This window comes from Typopeltis vanoorti, chromosome 10 (assembly GCF_054136105.1).
Source record: "Typopeltis vanoorti isolate ZY-2024b chromosome 10, IOZ_Tvanoo_1.0, whole genome shotgun sequence".
Lineage (NCBI taxonomy): Eukaryota > Metazoa > Arthropoda > Arachnida > Uropygi > Thelyphonidae > Typopeltis > Typopeltis vanoorti.
In genome coordinates this window covers 50804583-50825427 of record NC_143558.1, presented here as the reverse complement: position 1 = coordinate 50825427, position 20845 = coordinate 50804583, and the positions used below count along the sequence as shown (strand labels likewise).

Genomic DNA, 20845 nt, shown 5'->3' with positions numbered 1-20845 from the left:
CTAGTTACCTCTACCTCATTCATCACAATTCCAGTATAAGCTGTTGGTTCCTCCATTTCCGCAAAGCCACCACCTGGATGATATACTCTTGCAAAGTGCTCGCTCAGTAATTCCACAACATCGACTGATTCAGTTACCTCCCTACCCTCAGCATTTTTTAAGATCATTCTACCATGAGCATTTTTCCTTTTACTTGCAACATATTGAAAAAACTGTTTGGGATTCTCTTTAGCCTGCATGGCCAATTTCCTTTCGTAATCTGCTTTTGCTTTTCTTACCACCCTTGTTACCATCCTGGCCTGAGCTTTATACTGTTCATGCACCTGATGGTCACCCTTCTCCTTAAATTCCCTCCACAATTGTTTCTTTTTTTGCAGCTCAAGCTTAATAGTGTTATTCATCCATTTAACCCCTACCTGATTTATTATTCGGACTCTTGGTATACAGTCAACCATTGCCTCCTGCAAACAGTTCTTAACCACCTCCCATGCACCATCAACATCCAGCCCTTGCAGTTTTACATGCCATGGCATTGAGCCAAGCACACACCTAAGCTTGTCATACTTACCAGCCCGGTAATTCCACATATACCCTGTCTTAATTGTAAATTCGACTCCTTTAGCCACCTCCCAAGTCATGACCTTATGGTCACTCTCACCAATTGGTGGCAACATGGTCATGTTCGTTACAGCTACATTCTCAGTTGCAATTACTAGGTCCAGCACTCTCTGCCCCCTGGTATTTTCCAATACATGTTGCCGTAGATAGTTGTCCCTTAATAACTGCATAAAATCCAATTCCTTCCTCCCATGTGCCCTCTCCTCTTTCCAGTCAATATTACCATAATTGAAATCACCCATAATAATTACCCTCCTTCCATTCATTTCTTCTATTTGCTTATGCATACTATTCCCACCATCCACTCCATCACCCGGTCTATAGCAGCACCCAATTGTATATTTTGTTCTGCTAGATTGTATCTCACACCAAACAGCCTCAAATGTGCTTTTTTCCCCATCCTGCAGTTCAACTTCTATACTCCTTGGCTGAAGCTCATCAGCTATCATCAATAACACTCCTCCCCCCTTTTTATTCACCCTGTCACTCCTGAACACGCTATACCCATCGCATTCAATCCCACTAGCTTTATCATCTTCTGTCAGCCATGTTTCACTAATACCGACAACCTGTGGCCTGGAAGTGCCAACCATGGCCAAAAACTCTTCCTTCTTGTTCCTAATACTCCTGGCATTAGTGTACATGAATCGCAGAAGCCCATTTGTCCCATCCCTACTTTGATTCCTTATACTAATTATCCCATTCTGATTTGTTGTCCGTCGTACTCGCCCGGGCGTAATATACTCATTCATACACTTAACTGCCCCCCCTAAAGTCTGCATATCTACTCCCCCCCCTCTTAATAAATCTAGTTTCCCTGAGTCTGTACATCCACTTCCACATCATTCATCAACACTCTTTCAAGTCTCCGTACACCAACTCCATTCAAATGTAACCCATCCATCTTATATAAGTCCTTTCGCCCATCGAACTCATTCCACACATCCACAAATTCCACACCACTCTCCATGCATAACCCACGCATAAAGTCATTGGCAATTATGGCCCTCCTTCTAAACACTTCGCTGTCATACCGCGGTAAGATACTCACCATCCTAACTCTCTCACTCTTCTCTTTTGCTACCTCAAACAACTCCCTCACATCCTCTATCATTTCCATTTTGTCCTCTTTCAAATCATTCGTTCCTGCCACTATTATCATCTCTTTCACCCTCTGTTTTTGCAGTCGAATAGATTCGCTGACGTCCTTTATGTTCGCACCCGGCTGGTACGACTTCGTTAAACTCTCAATTATTACGCCTCTTAATAGCGAATCCCCATACAGCACTCGCTCCTTCATTTTATTGACGTTTACGTACATTCTATTTTTTGCCGTCACAGACTTCCGCCGGTTATTTGTCGGTACGTTCAACACACATTTTTGCATACGCTCCAGTTGTCGTTTGGCTCTGTGTATCGCGCCATGTAAACGGGCAATTTCGCTACTCGCATTTAACTCACCATTTTCATTATCGATCAAATCATCCATTCCTTCGGTGTTTCTACCTTCATTTACACTTTCAGCGACGCTCTCACACATATCTGGCACTACCACGCAATTCTCTAGTACACCGCCATTTTCTACATTCTGACTACCGTTAACGATATCAGTCTCGATACACGAAACACGCTTGAAGTCCTCATTCTCTTTACACTTTCTACACATATTAACTCCACTATCACTTTCTAACCAGACTCCTACCGCTCTTCGCAAGGCATACATCTCACAGACAGCACATTGCATAAATTCTTTTACATCAAAACTCTTAAGCAAGCATGGCGACCTGGCCGCCATTTTTTTCTTTATCGGTGCCATGTGTACGCTATCTTTTCTTAAAAATAATAATTAAAATAACAGAAAACACGCAAAAATTGCACAGACACACCAAGAAACAAAAAGCAAACAATACTACTTAAAATTCTGGTAAAATATCTAATGTTAACACAAAATAATACTGATCTTTCCAGGAGCTCTCGACAAGCCGACGATCTAATCCGTGCGACACCAAGCGACCAATCCATGATTGGTCGCTTTCCATATCCATATGAAGACAGTCCATATGAAGACAGTCTATGGGAACGTAGAGATTGGTGGACAGATGGAGGAATCCATATGAAGACAGTCTATGGGAACGTAGAGATTGGTGGACAGATGGAGGAATAATGTACCAAATTAATATGGAAAAGATTATTCAGAGCATAGAAGGAAACATGGGCAGAACAAGAGTCCATCCTAAAAATCATATATAAGGAAAGCATATGTAAGGGCGTGAGAAGCAGGTTTTTCACTTGGTTAGCGGCAGATGAATGTCTTCATTATTATTATTATTATCCCAAGACCACATAGAGTCAAAGAATCATCTAGGAGGCCCTTTTGTCATACACACAGTTTATCATCCTGCGCCTTAAACACTCAAAATTTTCTGCCACACTCGCAGGTAAGGCATTCCAATCATTCACAAATCTGCATGCAAAAAAACTGCTTCTCACTCCACTGCTCACACTCTCCTTATACAGCTTCCAGGGATGACCTCTGTTTCTCTCCTGATCTCCCACCATTTGCTGTAAAACCTCTCCAACGCTGATCCTATAAAATATCTGTAGCCTAATCAAAGCCTTATACAATGGATCAAGAATCTCCTTACTTCTACAAGTCAGTGTTTTGTGCATCATTCCCAGAATTCTTTGTGTTGTCCTTGCAATTCTGGCAATGAATGCATCCCCTAAATTTCAGATCCTTATCCACTATCACCCCCAGATCTCTTATTTCCTTCACCTCAAACAATATATCCTCACCAAGAATAAATTCTGCATCCCATCTTTGTTTTCCAAATTTTAAAACCTTACATCCCCATTTCCATGCCCAATCACTCAATTTATTCAAGTCTTCTTGCAAGGCCACAACATCTTCACTACTCTTTATAATTCATTCCAACTTTGCATCATCTGCAAACAACTGAATATCTCCATCCAAATCTTCACCAATATCATTAATATACAAGTTAAACAGCAATTAGTCCTAAAATAGACCCCTGAGGCACACCACTAGTAACTTTCCTTTTCCTGATATCGCTCCCCCATACACAACCTGTTGATACCTATCAGATAGCCAGTATCCAATCCAATGCACCAATCTAATACCCGACCCCATCTGCTCTAGTTTGACTATCAACTTATCATGTGGTAATCTATCAAAAGCCTTTGTGAAATCTAAGTATACTACTGTGTATCCCTCACCTCTGTCCATGGAAGCTGTCACCTTATTGTAATAAGTAAGTAGATTACTAAAACATGACCTCCCTTTAGCAAATCCATGCTGTCCACTTTGGTGGACAGCATATCCACCAAAAGCATTATTGTTGTCAACCCACTTCTGGATCCTAGTTCTCACCAGCTTCTCCAACAACCTAACCATAACACCTGACACAGATATAGATATGCTTATAATTTGATGCCTGAGTTCTATCACCTCCCTTATGAAGTGGCACAATCTTGCCCTCCTTCAGAACTCAACCTAGTGCAAGACTCATATTAAAAAAATGTATCAAGGCAGATGTCTACTCCCTGGCACATTCTGTCATAATACATGGTGATATATTATCACGTCCGACAGCCTTATTAACATCAAGTTTGCTCAATTTTTCATACACCTCTTGCTCACATACAGCCAGTCTCTCCTTCCCATCATCATCAACTGTCCTCAATCTCTCCATGATGTCACATTCACAAGAATGAAAGACATGAACTGCTCAATAAGTATCTCCACTATATCTTATGCAGCAGTTGTCCTTACACCAGTTTCCCCAATCAATGTCATCTTTCCATAATCTTTCTTTTTTTTTTTCTGGCTACATATCGAAAGAACTCCCTAGGATTCTTTTTGGCTTCATTAGCTAACTGCTGCTCATACTTCACTTTTGCCACCCTTACCAACCACATCACTCTCCTTGCATTATCATGAATGTGTATACGGGTTTAAGGAGTGACATGATCAGAATGGTACTTGATAGTGAGGCCCTTCCATAATCAGTCTTTTGACTATATGAATGTTTGGGACTAATGACAAATGATGACCTTAAACAATGTCTCAATTGTGGATCACTAGTCCTTCCACATTATGTTATACATTTAAACAAAACCTTATATAGAAACGTAATTTTTTTCTCTAAAATTTTCAGACTAAATCATAAACAGACAACCAGATTACTTTAATATTCAGTAATTTGTTTACCATGCATAGGGATTCAAGAAAGACAAATTTCATGATTTCTGAAATATGTTAATTTGCTATTTCCTATCTGAAAAAATCCAAAAAGATTAATATGAAATAGCTATGGCTTATTTGCAATGCAACATCATTCTTAGATATATCATTGGAGTCTATCATATAGAATCATGCTTCCCCCTTCTCTTTCCCAGAAGGGGCCATTTTGTTGAAGGATACCTCTTCTCCCTTGCTTGGGACATACACTGCTTGGAAAGAAGTCAACAGACACCTCTGTGGGCAAGGTGCATCATGCCATGTAACAAGTCACGTGTTTGTAGCCTGTATACATTGGAGGAATATGATGCTCCCAAGTCACTACAACTGTGTCCAGGTGAACTATCTGTGAGAAGGGAACTGATGGAGTTTGAAAGAGACATTGTGATAGGATGCCATGTTGCAGGCATCCTATATGAAATAGGATGAACTATCTGTTCACCAAATTTCAACAAATTGGGCCATTCCAGGTCAACAATCAGTGATACCATACTGAGATGAGAGTGGAGGGAGTCAACTGCAGGTGCTACCTGCAGTGGAAGACCCACCACACTCACCAGATGTGACCATAGGGTGCTGCAAAGGATAATATATTAAACCACTATTCGTTGGCTGACATGTTTAATGCAGAGTTCGATCATCAAATGGAACACAAATCTGCACAAAAAAATCAGACAGAACTGAGGCTCACAACATGGATTTTCATGCTAGGACTGCAATATGCAAGCCCCACATTACCAACATACAGTGTCATCTTCATTGATGCAAAAGTGTATAGAGTGGGAAATGGAAGCTTTGAAAGCTGTGTTATGGAGTGACGAATTAAGCTATGTACTCTACTGAGCAGATGGATGGGTGTGACGAATATCTGGTGGCTGTCTCTTACCAGAGTGCATAACCTCAACTATGAAATTCAGAAGTGGCAGTGTGATGGTATGGTCCTCTTTTTCCTGGTTTCGCTTAAAAACTTTGTTCGTGGTGCCATGAACACTGAACTCTTCCTACTTTGTGCATTTCTACAGAATTGACCATTGACCTCCACTCCATAGAGCCCTGATCTGAACCCTATTGAACATCTGTGGGATGAACTGGAGCATTGAATGAAGTCAAGTGATTTCTGCCCCCACAACAGTTCAGGACCTCATTACATGCCTAAAGGAAGTGTTAGATCCTGAATGAAGGAATCTTGCAAAGAAATCATTCATTCAGAATCCAACATATTAAACTTACAAAAAATGAGAAATACCTGCACATCAGTTAAAATTAAAAGTGAAACTTCTTCACTTTATGTATAAAATTTGCATTCCTTATTTCATGTACAATATATTTAATCTATTGTGTTCATATTAAGATTTTATTAGAGTATATCTTAAAAGAGGGATAATCTGACTTAATTTAAGCCTCACTTAAGCTGTGTAAAATTAACTGTGAGTCATCAAATAGTTACTAAATAATAATTCTTAGAAGGTATAAAACTACACGTGTACAGTGTAATGCTGGCGGCAGTAGCTTAAGTGGAACGTATATTGACGCGAATTCTGGGAATACAAGAGCATAACAGCGTTGGGAAAAAGCAAGGGATGAACCCAAGGGATGAAAAGATATGGGTCGTGTGCAAAGGGGACTGAGGAAAAAGAGCGCGCTATCGAAGAATATAAGGGGATGAGCGTCGTATAGGAGATGTCTCTTGTCATATTGTTTTCCTGTCTGGTGGCTCAGAAGTTAGTGGGAGTTTGCGTAAAAGGGGGGGGGGGATGAAGCATCTGTGCTAAAATAAGATGTCGCACAGCAGGCTTTCTTGAAAATGGAGAAGGATTCTACGCTGAAGGTAAAAATTTCCAGTCCTAGCAGAATCAAGCCGTCGTTGAAAAGTCCCATCGAGTTGTTCCTGAAATGCAAAGATTTAAGTCCGTTTTCGGCAGAAATAATGAAGATAGCATAACCCCTACATTGGCGTATGGACAGCCAATAGACAAGAAGTAACCAGACGTACACGTGGTGCTGAAAGACGTGGAAAAAGTTCAGTAAGGTGAAATTACTCTATTTTTGTTCTGTATTTAAGATTGTTTGCGAATGTGAAATTAAGAACAGTATTCCAAAGAACTCTGTGGACAGTCTCTAATTAGAAAGTTAACCTCCTTTGAGAGAGTAAGAAGAATTGTTTGGAGAAGATCTTTAGTAATTGTATGTGATAGGATTAACTTAATGAGATCAGAATTGTGGAGTTTAGAAACTGAGCAACATTAGAATGTTTGTTTATATTATCTTATAAACAGCATTACAGAAAGGAATTTTAGTTTAACTTCATGTCATTTGCTATCTATCCCAATATGCGGTTATTGTGTTTTGCATGCTTTATGACCTTTAATTAATTTAGAATACGTTAACTTCTTAACTAGAGCTTCATTTAGTATTGAGTCATAATTTAGTGTATGAATTTTGTATTCTGTTTAGATATTCCAATAAACATGTCATATTTACCTAAACCTGAGTCATGCCTGATTATGATTCCAAACTACCGCTTATAAAAATAGAACCCATTTTGGCAGGGAGAAATTAGAAAGAGTATATAATTATAGATTTTGGTCACGACTGCAGTCTGAATCTATACAGCAGCATTAAAGTAAAGTATTGTGTAAGAATGGCTCAGAATCTAGTATTGTCTCCCTGAGTAGGAATCTTTTCTACTATAGGATACTGGCTGGTGCAGCATAATATAAATTTGCCAGTATCCAAAGAGGAAACAATCCTAGATATAAGTATATTAGGCCTGATATCTGAAGAAGTAAAATAGTGATAGAAAGATAGAATAGGAAGATATAAAGCAATAAAATATAGAGAAAGCAAAGACATAACAATACAGCAGCTGGTAGGATTTTAATTGAATAAGATTTTGAATAAGAAAGGATTTAATCAAGTAACAAACACTTTAAGTATAAAAACATAAATATAAATATTTAACAGAAGAATGGCTCAAAATTCCAATAGATTGCTATCCTATGCTTATGGAAAGTATGCCCCATAGGATTGCTACAATCATCACAGTGAAAGGAGGTCCTACGTGCTATTAAGGTGGGCACAATGGCTGTTTGTTCCTCATGCTATGGTGTTTCGACTTCTTTCCAAGCAGTGGACATCACTGCTAAATTTGTTTTCATATAGCATGCACTTCTACAAAAGAAAGAGAAGTTTTATTCCATTAAAAAAAAATGGCAAGAATCGCTATCTCCATGGTGAAAACTGATTCATCGCAAGAGATCTGACTCAAGTAGCAATATAACATATTCTATTTAAATTCATTCACTCACTTAATGCCCTTAACAACCCTGAAGGTCTGTGATATTAATAATAATAAGAAGAATGTAAAGTAGTCATTCTGCCTTTATATGATGTTCCAGAAAGCTGCATATCTCACATCTGGATGTGAGAGAAGTGGAAAGATAGATGGGCAGAAATTTCAAGTAACAGCCTTAGCAAGGGACCAAAAATATGATTGCCATTGTACTACAAGCAAGTTTTCTGCATGTAATTCTTTCAAAGGTAGATTTAGATTTTTTTTTTTTTTAATCTAGTGACTATCAGCTTCACTATAGGCTAGGAGAAAGGCTACAGTTTTCAAGCAGTCACTTGAATTTTTTTACAGTGACACCTTAATGAAAGACCAAGCTCAAAATGTAAGAAAGAATTTTTAGAAAAATAGAAGAGTAAGGGGCAGGGAAGAGATGAAGACCTGCATTACAGTGATTCAGTCAAAGCAAATTTTTGAATTGTGGAACAACAGAACAGTAATGGACCTTGAAAAGAGAAACAGAAGAAGTGCAAATCATCTCATTTGGCATTATAATGCTAATGGAACACAAAGTTAGCAGTTGTTTTAGGCAGAATGTTTCACAGAAAAAAATCATGGACATGATTACATTCTGAACTATCAAATAAAGAGCTGACCCTAATATATGAATACTGATGTATAAATTTTTAAAGCTAACAACTGCTGAATTATTAATATATATATATATATATATATATGCTATACACTGTTTTTTGAAATATATACAAATCATCAATTGTGATATGTCTGCAGTTGTACATTTGAACTTAGCAAGTCACTTTTACTCACATGATGTCTATAACTCAATATATCAGCAATATTAGCTTTTCTTAAGACTTCAAAATATTCTTTGGTGAATAATTCTGCATTAAAGTTGGTAGCTGTAAAAAGAAAAAGAATATGCATTAATATAAGGAATGGATTATTTCAGAGTATCTGTTTTCCTACTGCAACCAATCCCTAGCTCTAAGTGTTGAAAGATGCATATCAAATCAAATCACAAAAGCAGGAACATTTTACATTAAATTTTTTCATCATATAAGTATTAATCTATAAATTTCTTTAACCGTTAATTAGTCGCACCTTTTTATGTTACATAATAGTTGTATGGGACCTATTTGATCCCAAAATTAAAGTTATTATATTTCTTTAATTTTTAAATATTTCTCATGAAATATTTTTATTTATTTATAAGATTGATTATGATGAATAAAATTAAATAAACAAATCAGTAATATTGCTTTATTTTTATATTAATTATTAACATTTTTATTCGTTTTTTTATATAGTGAAACCTGTGGGGTATCCATAACTATAGAATAACATGAATATCACAGTTTTTTATTATGCAAACATTTCATCGTATGTATCATAAGACATTATCAGTACAACTAATGACCAACAATAGGAATTTAATTAAAAAAAAAAACAGTAGTGTGCATGCTTATATTAGAATCCATCTATGTTGCATGTTCATGGATTAAAAACTACTATGTTGAAATTAAAATCACTTTAATTAAATTAAAATATAGCAGATAAATTATTGAATACAATTGAGGATAACAATTTCCCACACTTTTGGAATAGTGAGATAGTCATTTCGATTAAGATTAGGTCTATGAATAAATCTTAAGCACTTTCTTTATATAGCCATTCATGTTTATATGTGGATTATGTAGTAACTTGACATTTTACCATTGGATCCTGTGGATAGCATTTATGATTCCATGTTGAATCAAAAGGCCAGATTTCTGAGGATTGATAATGCAGATTCTGGTCTTGACATTCAGAGATATGTTTATTTATAGATCTTCCTGTTTATCCATAGTAAGACAAGTTACACAAATGTAGTACTTGGTATATGACAGGTAGCATCATTGGTGAGAGTTTGTCTTTTGGAGAAGGTAGAAAGTTGTGAATTTGGTTGATTGGTTTGTGGGTGGCAAAGAATTCATATTTTCTCATAATTTTTGCCACACATTCAGCAATGCCTTTAATATATGGAATGGAAGTCCAGTGGGTTTCTTCTTGTCTGGGTTGATTTGTAGAAAAGTGGTTAATTATTTTTTGGGTTGTCATTGTATTATAACCATTACGAAGACTGTTTCTTTAATAATTTCCAATTCATGTATTAGGAATTCTTCAGAAGAATAATTCTTGTATGTTCTGGATACTAAAGATGTTATGATGCCATATTTTTTGTGAAGTGCTAGGTGTGCTACATATATTCTTTTGATTACATACATGATTTCTGGATATTTAGAGCTCATGGAAGGAGGGGTATGTGTGAAGTATGAGATAAACGAGGATTTGATGAGTGCTAATATGAATTTCATGACAGAAAGTGTTAATAGTGAGAATATTGTGGGCAGAATGAGTACTCATTCGAAAGAGAAGCATTGTATGAAAAATAGGGGAAAAACTGTTAAAAAATCATTGAAAAAGAAAACGAGTTATTTGAAAACCGTAATGGATGGTAAAAAGAACTAAAGCGAGGTGGATGTGGTGGAAGGCAACGAAATTGAGAGAACAAAAAAAAACTGGAAACAGTGTGATGAATGGCTTGAAAATTGGAAAAATAGAAAGAATCTGGAAATAGTGTGATGCGAGGTTTGAAAGTGGGAAAAAATGGAAAGAATGAATGAAAGCGAAAGTTGGATGCATGGACCAAAAGTATGGAAACTCAAAAAGATGAATGAGAGTGAAAGTGTGAAGCGGGAGTCGAGAGTTCGAAAATTAGAAAGACTGAATGATAGAAAGAATGTGACACAAGATTCAAAAGTAGAATTGGGTTCGATGAGGCAAGAGATGAAATGGATGTGGAGTGAAATTAAGAAAATTCGGGTGAAAATGATTAAAACAAATCAAGTAGGTACGAAAGAGTTCGCGAAAGACAAATGAGTGACATTGTATGGTGACTCAATTATTAAAGGTGTGCTGATTGAGAGGATGCACAAGATATGTTTTCCAGGCGGTAAAATGAGTAGAGTGATTGAGGCATTCGATATGAGGAGGGAGCGAACAAAGGAATTGATGGTTTTAATAGGTATGAATCACTTGACAGAGGAAAAAGAGCACATCAGAATGGATACCTTGTTCTTGTGTAGAGGCTTAAGTGCTGTGAGGACATTATGTTGGAGGTTTTATGGATTTTTTACAACACTCACAAAGAATTAAATTAGAATTTAATACTCCTATATCTCGTCCTAGTCACTAGGACATCTACGGGGATTACAAAAACAATTAATGTAACATGCACACAAAAACTTACAATACTAAGCCCAACCACGTGGGTGACACTAAAGTCCTATCTAGGTGGAGCGCCCTCTAAGGGCGGTAATAGGTGGCCTGGAATGTAAGGTGGGACCTCTGGTGATGATGTTTCCCAAATCTTCGTAAGCTTAATGCAACCATATTTGTTAAGATTTGGTTGGTTTCTGAGAGCTGCTGCTGCTTCTAAGAAAAGTCTCTCTTTCTTGAATTTGCTGTGGTGGAGCATGGTGGTTTTCTTCCATGATACTCTGTGGGTGGTGTCCAAAACATGGTCAGCCAAGCCTGAATGGCCATAGTTGTCTCAAACGATGTACGACTTGTGTTCCTCCAGGCGGTTGCTGATCTGCCTGTCTGTTCAAAGTACGCAAGCTTACTGGAACAGGGTACTTTGTAAACTCCAGGCAGAGAGAGAGAGGAGGGAGCTGATCTTTCGTAGAACGGATAAGGGTAGCAAGTTTGCGGTAGGGCTTATATGTTGTGTGTAGGTTATACTTTTTTAGTATCTTGGCTATTTTTTCCGAAGTGCCTCGGATGTAGGGTATGGTGATGGCATTTTTAAATTCTTGTTGACGAGAGGGACGGGGAATGGGGGAGGAATTGATTATTTTTTTGATACTGTGTTTGTTGTAGCCATTGGAGAGGAAAGTTCTGTGTATGTGGTTAAGCTCAGTAGTGAGGGCGGTTCCACTGGAACAAAGATTGTGGGCTCTCTTGGTAAGGGTTTTAATGATGCCATATTGTTGTGAGGGGTGGTGGTGGGAGAGTTTGTGAATGTATCTGCCTGTGTGTGTGGGTTTTCTGTATACAGTGAAGGCAAGTGTATCATTGGGCAGGCGCGTGACTAAGGTGTCTAGGAAGAGTAAACAATTCTTCTTTTACTTTTCCATAGTAAACTGGATTCTTGGATGTAGGCTATTGAGATGACCGAGGAAGGAGTCTAACGTGTCTGGGCCATGAGGCCAAATGGAGAACACATCATCTACATATCTTAGCCAGATAGAAGGTTTGAGTGGGGCTGAGTCTATGGCTCGTTTTTCGAAATCTTCCATATAGAAATTGGCAAGGGGAGGGGTGAGAAGGGGAACCCATGGCGGTTCCTTCTATCTGCTTGTAGATTTTGTTATTCCAAGAGAAATACCCAGAATGGATGGCAAAGGAAAAGAAATCTAAGATGTCAGAGGGGAAAACGTTTTCTAAGAGAGATAAAGTGTCAGTTAAGGGAATATTGGTAAACAAAGAGGAGATATCAAAGCTTACCAGTATGTCTGTATTATTCAAGGTTAAATTTTCTGTGAGGGCTTTAAAGTGGGTTGAGTTTTTTATATAGGAAGCTGAATTTCCGGTGAGGGGGGACAGAGAGTTGGCCAGCTGTTTAGACAGTCTGTAACAAGGTGCATTGGTGGCATCTACTATAGGTCTGATTGGGGAATTGGGTTTGTGGATTTTTGGTAAACCGTATATTCGGGAGGGGATGGGAGCGGAAAGGTTTAAGTTTTTCGTGACGTCAGGGGCCAGGAGGTTACTTTTTTAAGTAAGATTTTTAATTTCTTAACTTGTGTTTTTGTGGGGTCGTGTTCTAGCAGGATGTAGGTAGCGCGATCGTGGAGGATAGTGTTCATTTTACGATTGTATTCGCTGGTATTAAGAATAACTGTGGCATTACCCTTATCCGCTCTGGTGATGACGTTACTTTTTTCTTTGCGTAGTTTCTGGAGAGCCATGTGTTGGGCATAAGTTAAGTTACTTTTTGGAGGCGAAGAGTGAGCGAGGATGTTGGCTACGTCGAGTCTGATGTTGTTGGATACCTCCGACGGTAAGCGACTGATCCCCCATTCGACGTTAACCATTACATCGAGTACCGGCACTTCTTTCGGGGCGACAGCAAAATTACGGCCGAGGCCAAGGGCGCTAACGGCATCCTCGTTGAGCCTTTTGGAAGAGAGGTTAATTACTGTCTGGAGCGGTTGAATTTGTGGTTGTGGTTTAACTTTAACCAGGTTGCTGTATTTCTTGACGTGTTTGTTTTTTATTTTTTGAAATTCTCTCTGTGCAGAAGTTTCCGAAATGTCAGAGAGAATCGACCAAAGTTCAGGGTTAAGAACGGTGGAGAGCTCTGTATGTAAGGAGCCAATGGCGCCGTTCGTCACTGCGAGGGCAGCACGAGTAGAGGCGATTTGCTCGCGTAGTAATGCTAGGCTGGCACGTTTATATATACGGAGTGCTTTTTTGGAATGGAAATTGGTCTTCATTTTAACGCATTTCGGTATCACTCTTGTATCCCGACCCCCCCTTGCTAATTTCTATATCGAAGATTTCGAAAAAAGAGCCATAGACTCAGCCCCACTCAAACCTTTTATCTGGCTAAGATATGTAGATGATGTGTTCTCCATTTGGCCTCATGGCCCAGACACGTTAGACTCCTTCCTCGGTCATCTCAATAGCCTACATCCAAGAATCCAGTTTACTATGGAAAAGGAAAAGAACAATTGTTTACCCTTCCTAGACACCTTAGTCACGCGCCTGCCCAATGATACACTTGCCTTCACTGTATACAGAAAACCCACACACACAGGCAGATACATTCACAAACTCTCCCACCACCACCCCTCACAACAATATGGCATCATTAAAACCCTTACCAAGAAAGCCCACAATCTTTGTTCCAGTGGAACCGCCCTCACTACTGAGCTTAACCACATACACAGAACTTTCCTCTCCAATGGCTACAACAAACACAGTATCAAAAAAATAATCAATTCCTCCCCCATTCCCCGTCCCTCTCGTCAACAAGAATTTAAAAATGCCATCACCATACCCTACATCCGAGGCACTTCGGAAAAAATAGCCAAGATACTAAAAAAGTATAACCTACACACAGCATATAAGCCCTACCGCAAACTTGCTACCCTTATCCGTTCTACGAAAGATCAGCTCCCTCCTCTCTCTCTCTCTGCCTGGAGTTTACAAAGTACCCTGTTCCAGTAAGCTTGCGTACTTTGAACAGACAGGCAGATCAGCAACCATCCGCCTGGAGGAACACAAGTCATACATCGCTAAAGACAACTATGGCCATTCAGGCTTGGCTGACCATGTTTTGGACACCACCCACAGAGAATCATGGAAGAAAACCACCATGCTCCACCACAGCAAATTCAAGAAAGAGAGACTTTTCTTAGAAGCAGCAGCAGCTCTCAGAAACCAACCAAATCTTAACAAATACGGCTGCATTAAGCTTCCGAAGATTTGGGAAACACTCATCACCAGAGGTCCCACCTTACATTCCAGGCCACCTACTACCGCCCTTAGAGGGCGCTCCACCTAGATAGGACTTTAGTGTCACCCACGTGGTTGGGCTTAGTATTGTAAGTTTTTGTGTGATGTTACATTAATTGTTTTTGTAATCCCCGTAGATGTCTTAGTGACTAGGACGAAATATAGGAGTATTAAATTCTAATTTAATTCTGTGTGAGTGTTGTAAAAAATCCATTAAACCTCCAACATAATGTCCTCACAGCACTTAATCCTCTACACAAGAATTCTAATCATCCATGGAGAAGATTTAGCACGTAAATCCAAGCAATACGGTAAGTCAAAACTACGACTATCTAGACAACTAAATAGGCTGGCCTTTTTAAAAAGATGTCGGGATACAAGAGTGATACCGAAATGCATTAAAATGAAGACCAATTTCCATTCCAAAAAAGCACTCCGTATATATAAACGTGCCAGCCTAGCATTACTACGCGAGCAAATCGCCTCTACTCGTGCCGCCCTCGCAGTGACGAATGCCGCCATTGGCTCCTTACATACAGAGCTCTCCACCGTTCTTAACCCTGAACTTTGGTCGATTCTCTCTGACATTTCGGAAACTTCCGCACAGAGAGAATTTCAAAAAATAAAAAACAAACACGTCAAGAAATACAGCAACCTGGTTAAAGACAAACCACAACCACAAATTCAACCGCTCCAGACAGTAATTAACCTCTCTTCCAAAAGGCTCAACGAGGATACCATCAGCGCCCTTGGCCTCGGCCGTAATTTTGCTGTCACCCCGAAAGAAGTGCCGGTACTCGATGTAATGGTTAACATCGAACGGGGGATCAGTCGCTTACCGTCGGAGGTAGCCAACAACATCAGACTCGACGTAGCCAACATCCTCGCTCACTCTTCACCTCCCAAAAGTAACTTAACTTATGCTCAATGCATGGCTCTCCAGAAACTACCAGAGCGGATAAGGGTAATGCCACAATTATTCTTAATACCAGCGAATACAATCGTAAAATGAACACTATCCTCCACGATTGCGCTACCTACATCCTGCTAGAACACGACCCCACAAAAACACAAGTTAAGAAATTAAAAATCTTACTTAAAAAAGTAACCTCCTGGCCCCCTGACGTCACGAAAAACTTAAACCTTTCCGCTCCCATCCCCTCCCGAATATACGGTTTACCAAAAATCCACAAACCCAATTCTCCAATCAGACCTATAGTAGATGCCACCAATGCACCTTGTTACAGACTGTCTAAACAGCTGGCCAACTCTCTGTCCCCCCTCACCGGAAATTCAGCTTCCTATATAAAAAACTCAACCCACTTTAAAGCCCTCACAGAAAATTTAACCTTGAATAATACAGACATACTGGTAAGCTTTGATATCTCCTCTTTGTTTACCAATATTCCCTTAACTGACACTTTATCTCTCTTAGAAAACGTTTTCCCCTCTGACATCTTAGATTTCTTTTCCTTTGCCATCAACTCTGGGTATTTCTCTTGGAATAACAAAATCTACAAGCAGATAGAAGGAACCGCCATGGGTTCCCCCTCTCACCCCCCCCTTGCCAATTTCTATATGGAAGATTTCGAAAAACGAGCCATAGACTCAGCCCCACTCAAACCTTCTATCTGGCTAAGATATGTAGATGATGTGTTCTCCATTTGGCCTCATGGCCCAGACACGTTAGACTCCTTCCTCGGTCATCTCAATAGCCTACATCCAAGAATCCAGTTTACTATGGAAAAGGAAAAGAACAATTGTTTACTCTTCCTAGACACCTTAGTCACGCGCCTGCCCAATGATACACTTGCCTTCACTGTATACAGAAAACCCACACACACAGGCAGATACATTCACAAACTCTCCCACCACCACCCCTCACAACAATATGGCATCATTAAAACCCTTACCAAGAGAGCCCACAATCTTTGTTCCAGTGGAACCGCCCTCACTACTGAGCTTAACCACATACACAGAACTTTCCTCTCCAATGGCTACAACAAACACAGTATCAAAAAAATAATCAATTCCTCCCCCATTCCCCGTCCCTCTCGTCAACAAGAATTTAAAAATGCCATCACCATACCCTACATCCGAGGCACTTCGGAAAAAATAGCCAAGATACTAAAAAAGTATAACCTACACACAGCATATAAGCCCTACCGCAAACTTGCTACCCTTATCCGTTCTACGAAAGATCAGCTCCCTCCTCTCTCTCTCTGCCTGGAGTTTACAAAGTACCCTGTTCCTGTAAGCTTGCGTACTTTGGAAAGACAGGCAGATCAGCAACCACCTGGAGGAACACAAGTCGTACATCGTTTAAGACAACTATGGCCATTCAGGATTGGCTGACCATGTTTTGGACACCACCCACAGAGTATCATGGAAGAAAACCACCATGCTCCACCACAGCAAATTCAAGAAAGAGAGACTTTTCTTAGAAGCAGCAGCAGCTCTCAGAAACCAACCAAATCTTAACAAATACGGTTGCATTAAGCTTCCGAAGATTTGGGAAACACTCATCACCAGAGGTCCCACTTTACATTCCAGGCCACCTATTACCGCCCTTAGAGGGCGCTCCACCTAGATAGGACTTTAGTGTGACCCACGTGGTTGGGCTTAGTATTGTAAGTTTTTGTGTGCATGTTACATTAATTGTTTTTGTAATCCCCGTAGATGTCCTAGTGACTAGGACGAAATATAGGAGTATTAAATTCTAATTTAATTCTTTGTGAGTGTTGTAAAAAATCCATCAAACCTCCAACATAAAGAATGGATACCAGGAGGCCGCTTAGATGGATAAAAGAGAATAGTGTGACAGGAAGGGTAGTTAGCGTGTTGCCTACGTATGCCTGTGGTGAGATGAGGAGAGAGAGAGCAAGGATTATGAATGATATGTTAGCTGAAATGTGTGCGGAGAGGGGAGTACAGTTTGTTAAAGTGTGAAATGATGAAATTTTGAAGGATGAAATGAACTGTATCGGAGCGATGGACTGCATTTAAGTGGTTATGGTGTGAGTCGCTTGGAGAGACTGCTGGAAGGTAGAGTAATGAGTACACAGAATGAATCAGATCACGTAAGAAGTGATGTGGAAGAGCAGGAGAGTAGGAAAGGAGAGAGCGATAAGGTGGTTATGAATAAGGAAGTGAGTGGCATAAGTATGGAAAATGAGAGAATGGGTGTGCAAGACGAACAATGAAACAGGGAGGCTCAGGGTGGACAGGTGTATACATCATGAGAAAGGTGGATGCCCCAAGAGGATGTGAGAGCATGTGTAGACAGGAAAAGAATGGGATGACCTAGGATCAAGAGGAAACAGTTGGAATTGAAGAGAGTTCTGAAATGAATAGCAGTAAGGGAAATGGCCCCAGTCGAGCATGCAGAGATAACATCGAATGAGTGGTATCCAGGAATGAGCTGTTGTGTTTGTACACAAATGCTAGGAGTGTAAGAAACAAGGCAGATGAAATGGTTGTACTAATTGAGTCTGTTCGCCCAAATATTGTTGGAATAAGTGAGCATGGTTAGATGAAGACGACATCCTGACAGGAATAGAGATTGAAAGGATATGATGTGTTTTGTGAGGACAGAAGGGATAAAAAGGGAGGGAGAGTGCTATTGATGATAGAGAAAGAGTTATATCCATACAAAGTAGACATGCAAAAGGGAAATAGTGAAAGTGGTTTTGAGGCAGTATGGTGTGAGATAGAGGTGAAGAGAATGAAATACTTGGTTGGATGTTGCTATAGACCAGGTAATGTGGATGGTAATGACTATGAAATGTATAATCAAATTAGCCAAGTAAATTAGGAAAGAGTTGTCATTATGGGCGATTTTAATTATAGCAATATAGACTGGAATGATGAGATAGCAACTGGAAGTAAAGAAAACTAGTTTCTTAAGTTTTTGAGGGATAACTACCTCAGATGGTATGTAACAGAGGGCACACGAGGATAGAGGGACTTGGATTTGGTCATCTCATCAGAGGATTTAATTATAAATGAAGTGTCAAATCACCCACCAATTGGTGAAAGGGACCATGAGGTGATTACCTGGGTGTTGCCAGCAGTGTGAGGACCTCTGTAAGAAGAGGGTATATGTATAACTACAAGGGGGGGGAGTGATTATGAAGCTTTCCAGGAGACAGCTTGCAGGTGTAGCATGGAATGAAGAGTTAGCTGGAAAAGAGATCAATGCAGCTGTGGGGATTTTCAAAAACTATGTAGTAGGTGCAATGTCTAAATGTATTCCAAGGGTGAGAAGGTTAAATAAGGTAGGTTGTGAAATGGATGAATAAAGAGATTAAGCATGCGATACAGAGAAAATGGGCATTATGAATGTGGCATAAGAGAAGTGGAAATAACCAATTCCATGAGGATTTCAAAGACCAGGTAAGGTTGGTGAGGGTTGCTAAAGAGAGGCATGAACAGCAGTTAGCTAATGAAGCCAGAAAGAATCCTAAGGAGTTCTTTTGATATTCAGCCAGCAAAAGAAAAAATGTTTATGGAAAGATGACATTGATTGTAGAAAATGGTATAAAGACAGCTGTTTGGGAAGGTGTGGTGGAGATACTTAATGAGCAGTTCGTAAAGGTCTTTCAATGTTGTGAACGTGACTTCATGGAGATTGAGAGAGCAGTTGATGATGGGAAAGAGAGACCAACTGTAAGTGAGCAAGAGGTGTACGGGGAGTTGAGCAAACTAGGTGTAAATAAGGCTGTGGGCCTTGGTAATATATCACCACGTATTATGAAGGAATGTGCCAGAGAGTTGACGCCGGATTTGACATATTTTTTTAATACAAGTCTTGCACTGGGTCAAGTTCCTAAGGAGTGTAAGAAAGGCAAGATTGTGCTGCTTCATAAGGGAGGTGATAGAACAGGCATCAAATTATATGCCTAACTGTGTGTCAATAGTTGTGGTTAAGTTGCTGGAGCGACTTGTGAGAGCTAGGATCCAGAATTGGGTTGAAACAATGGTATTATCTATGATGGACAGCATGGATTTGCTAAAAGGAGGTCATGTTTTAGTAATCTACTTACTTATTACAATAAGGTGACTGCTTCCATGGACAGAGGAGAGCAATGTGTACACAGTAGTATACTTAGATTTCGCAAAGGCTTTTGATAGCTTACCGCATAAGTTGATAGTCAAACTAGAGCAGATGGAGTTGGATATTAGATTGGTGCATTGGATTGGAGACTGGCTATCTGATAGGTATCAACAAGTTGTGTATGGGAGGAGCGATATCCAGGAAAATGAAAGTTACTAGTGGAGTGCCTCAAGGGTCTGTTTTAGGGCCATTGCTGTTTAACGTGTATATTAATGATATTGGTGAAGATTTGGATGGAGATATTCAGTTGTTTGCAGATGATGCAAAGTTACGACGAACCATGAAGAGCAGAGAAGATGTTGTAGCCTTACAAGAAGTCTTTAATAAATTGAGTGATTGGGCATGGCAATGGGGATGCGAGTTCAATGTTGCAAAATGAAAGGTTTTGAAATTTGGAAAACAAAAATGGGATGCAGAATTTATGCTTGGTAAGAATATATTGTCAATGGTGGAGGAAATAAGAGATCTGGCGGTAACAGTGGATAAGGATCTAAAATTTAGGGGACACATAGCCAAAATTGTAAAAATAATACAAAAGCTTCTGGGAATGATATGGAGGACAGTGACTTGTAGAAGTAGGGAGATTCTTGTTCCGTTGTATAAGGCTTTGATTAGGCCACACATTTACTATTGTGCCCAGATTTGGTTGCCTGGTTTTCAGAAGGGTTGAGAGATTTTGGAAAGGGTCCAGAGGCGACTGACTAAGGTAGTTTCTAACCTTTGGGATGTCGAGGATGAGGAAAGACTGAGAAGATCCAACTTGCAGAGTCTGGTGGAGAGGAGGAAGAAGGAAGATATGATAGAGACCTACAAGTTAGTAAGGGGCTGTTATAGGATCAATGCTAGAGAGGTTCTACAGAAAATAGTGGGAGATCAGGGGAGAACCAGAGATCACACCTGGAAAGTGTATAAAGAGGATGTGAGTAGGGGAGTTACATGCAGGTTTTTTTTCATGCAGAGTTGTGAATGATTGGAA

General features: G+C 39.6%; 1 protein-coding gene across 1 annotated transcript in view; it reads right to left on the bottom strand.

Annotated features, from left to right (window-relative positions):
- The window catches only part of LOC150102411 (uncharacterized), a 415154-nt gene that overhangs the window by 26649 nt on the left and 367660 nt on the right, over positions 1 to 20845 (bottom strand). The window contains exon 19 of the mRNA XM_090399571.1: positions 8997 to 9088. Coding sequence (XP_090255697.1) covers positions 8997 to 9088 — 92 coding nt within the window. The remainder of the gene's footprint in view (positions 1 to 8996; positions 9089 to 20845) is intronic.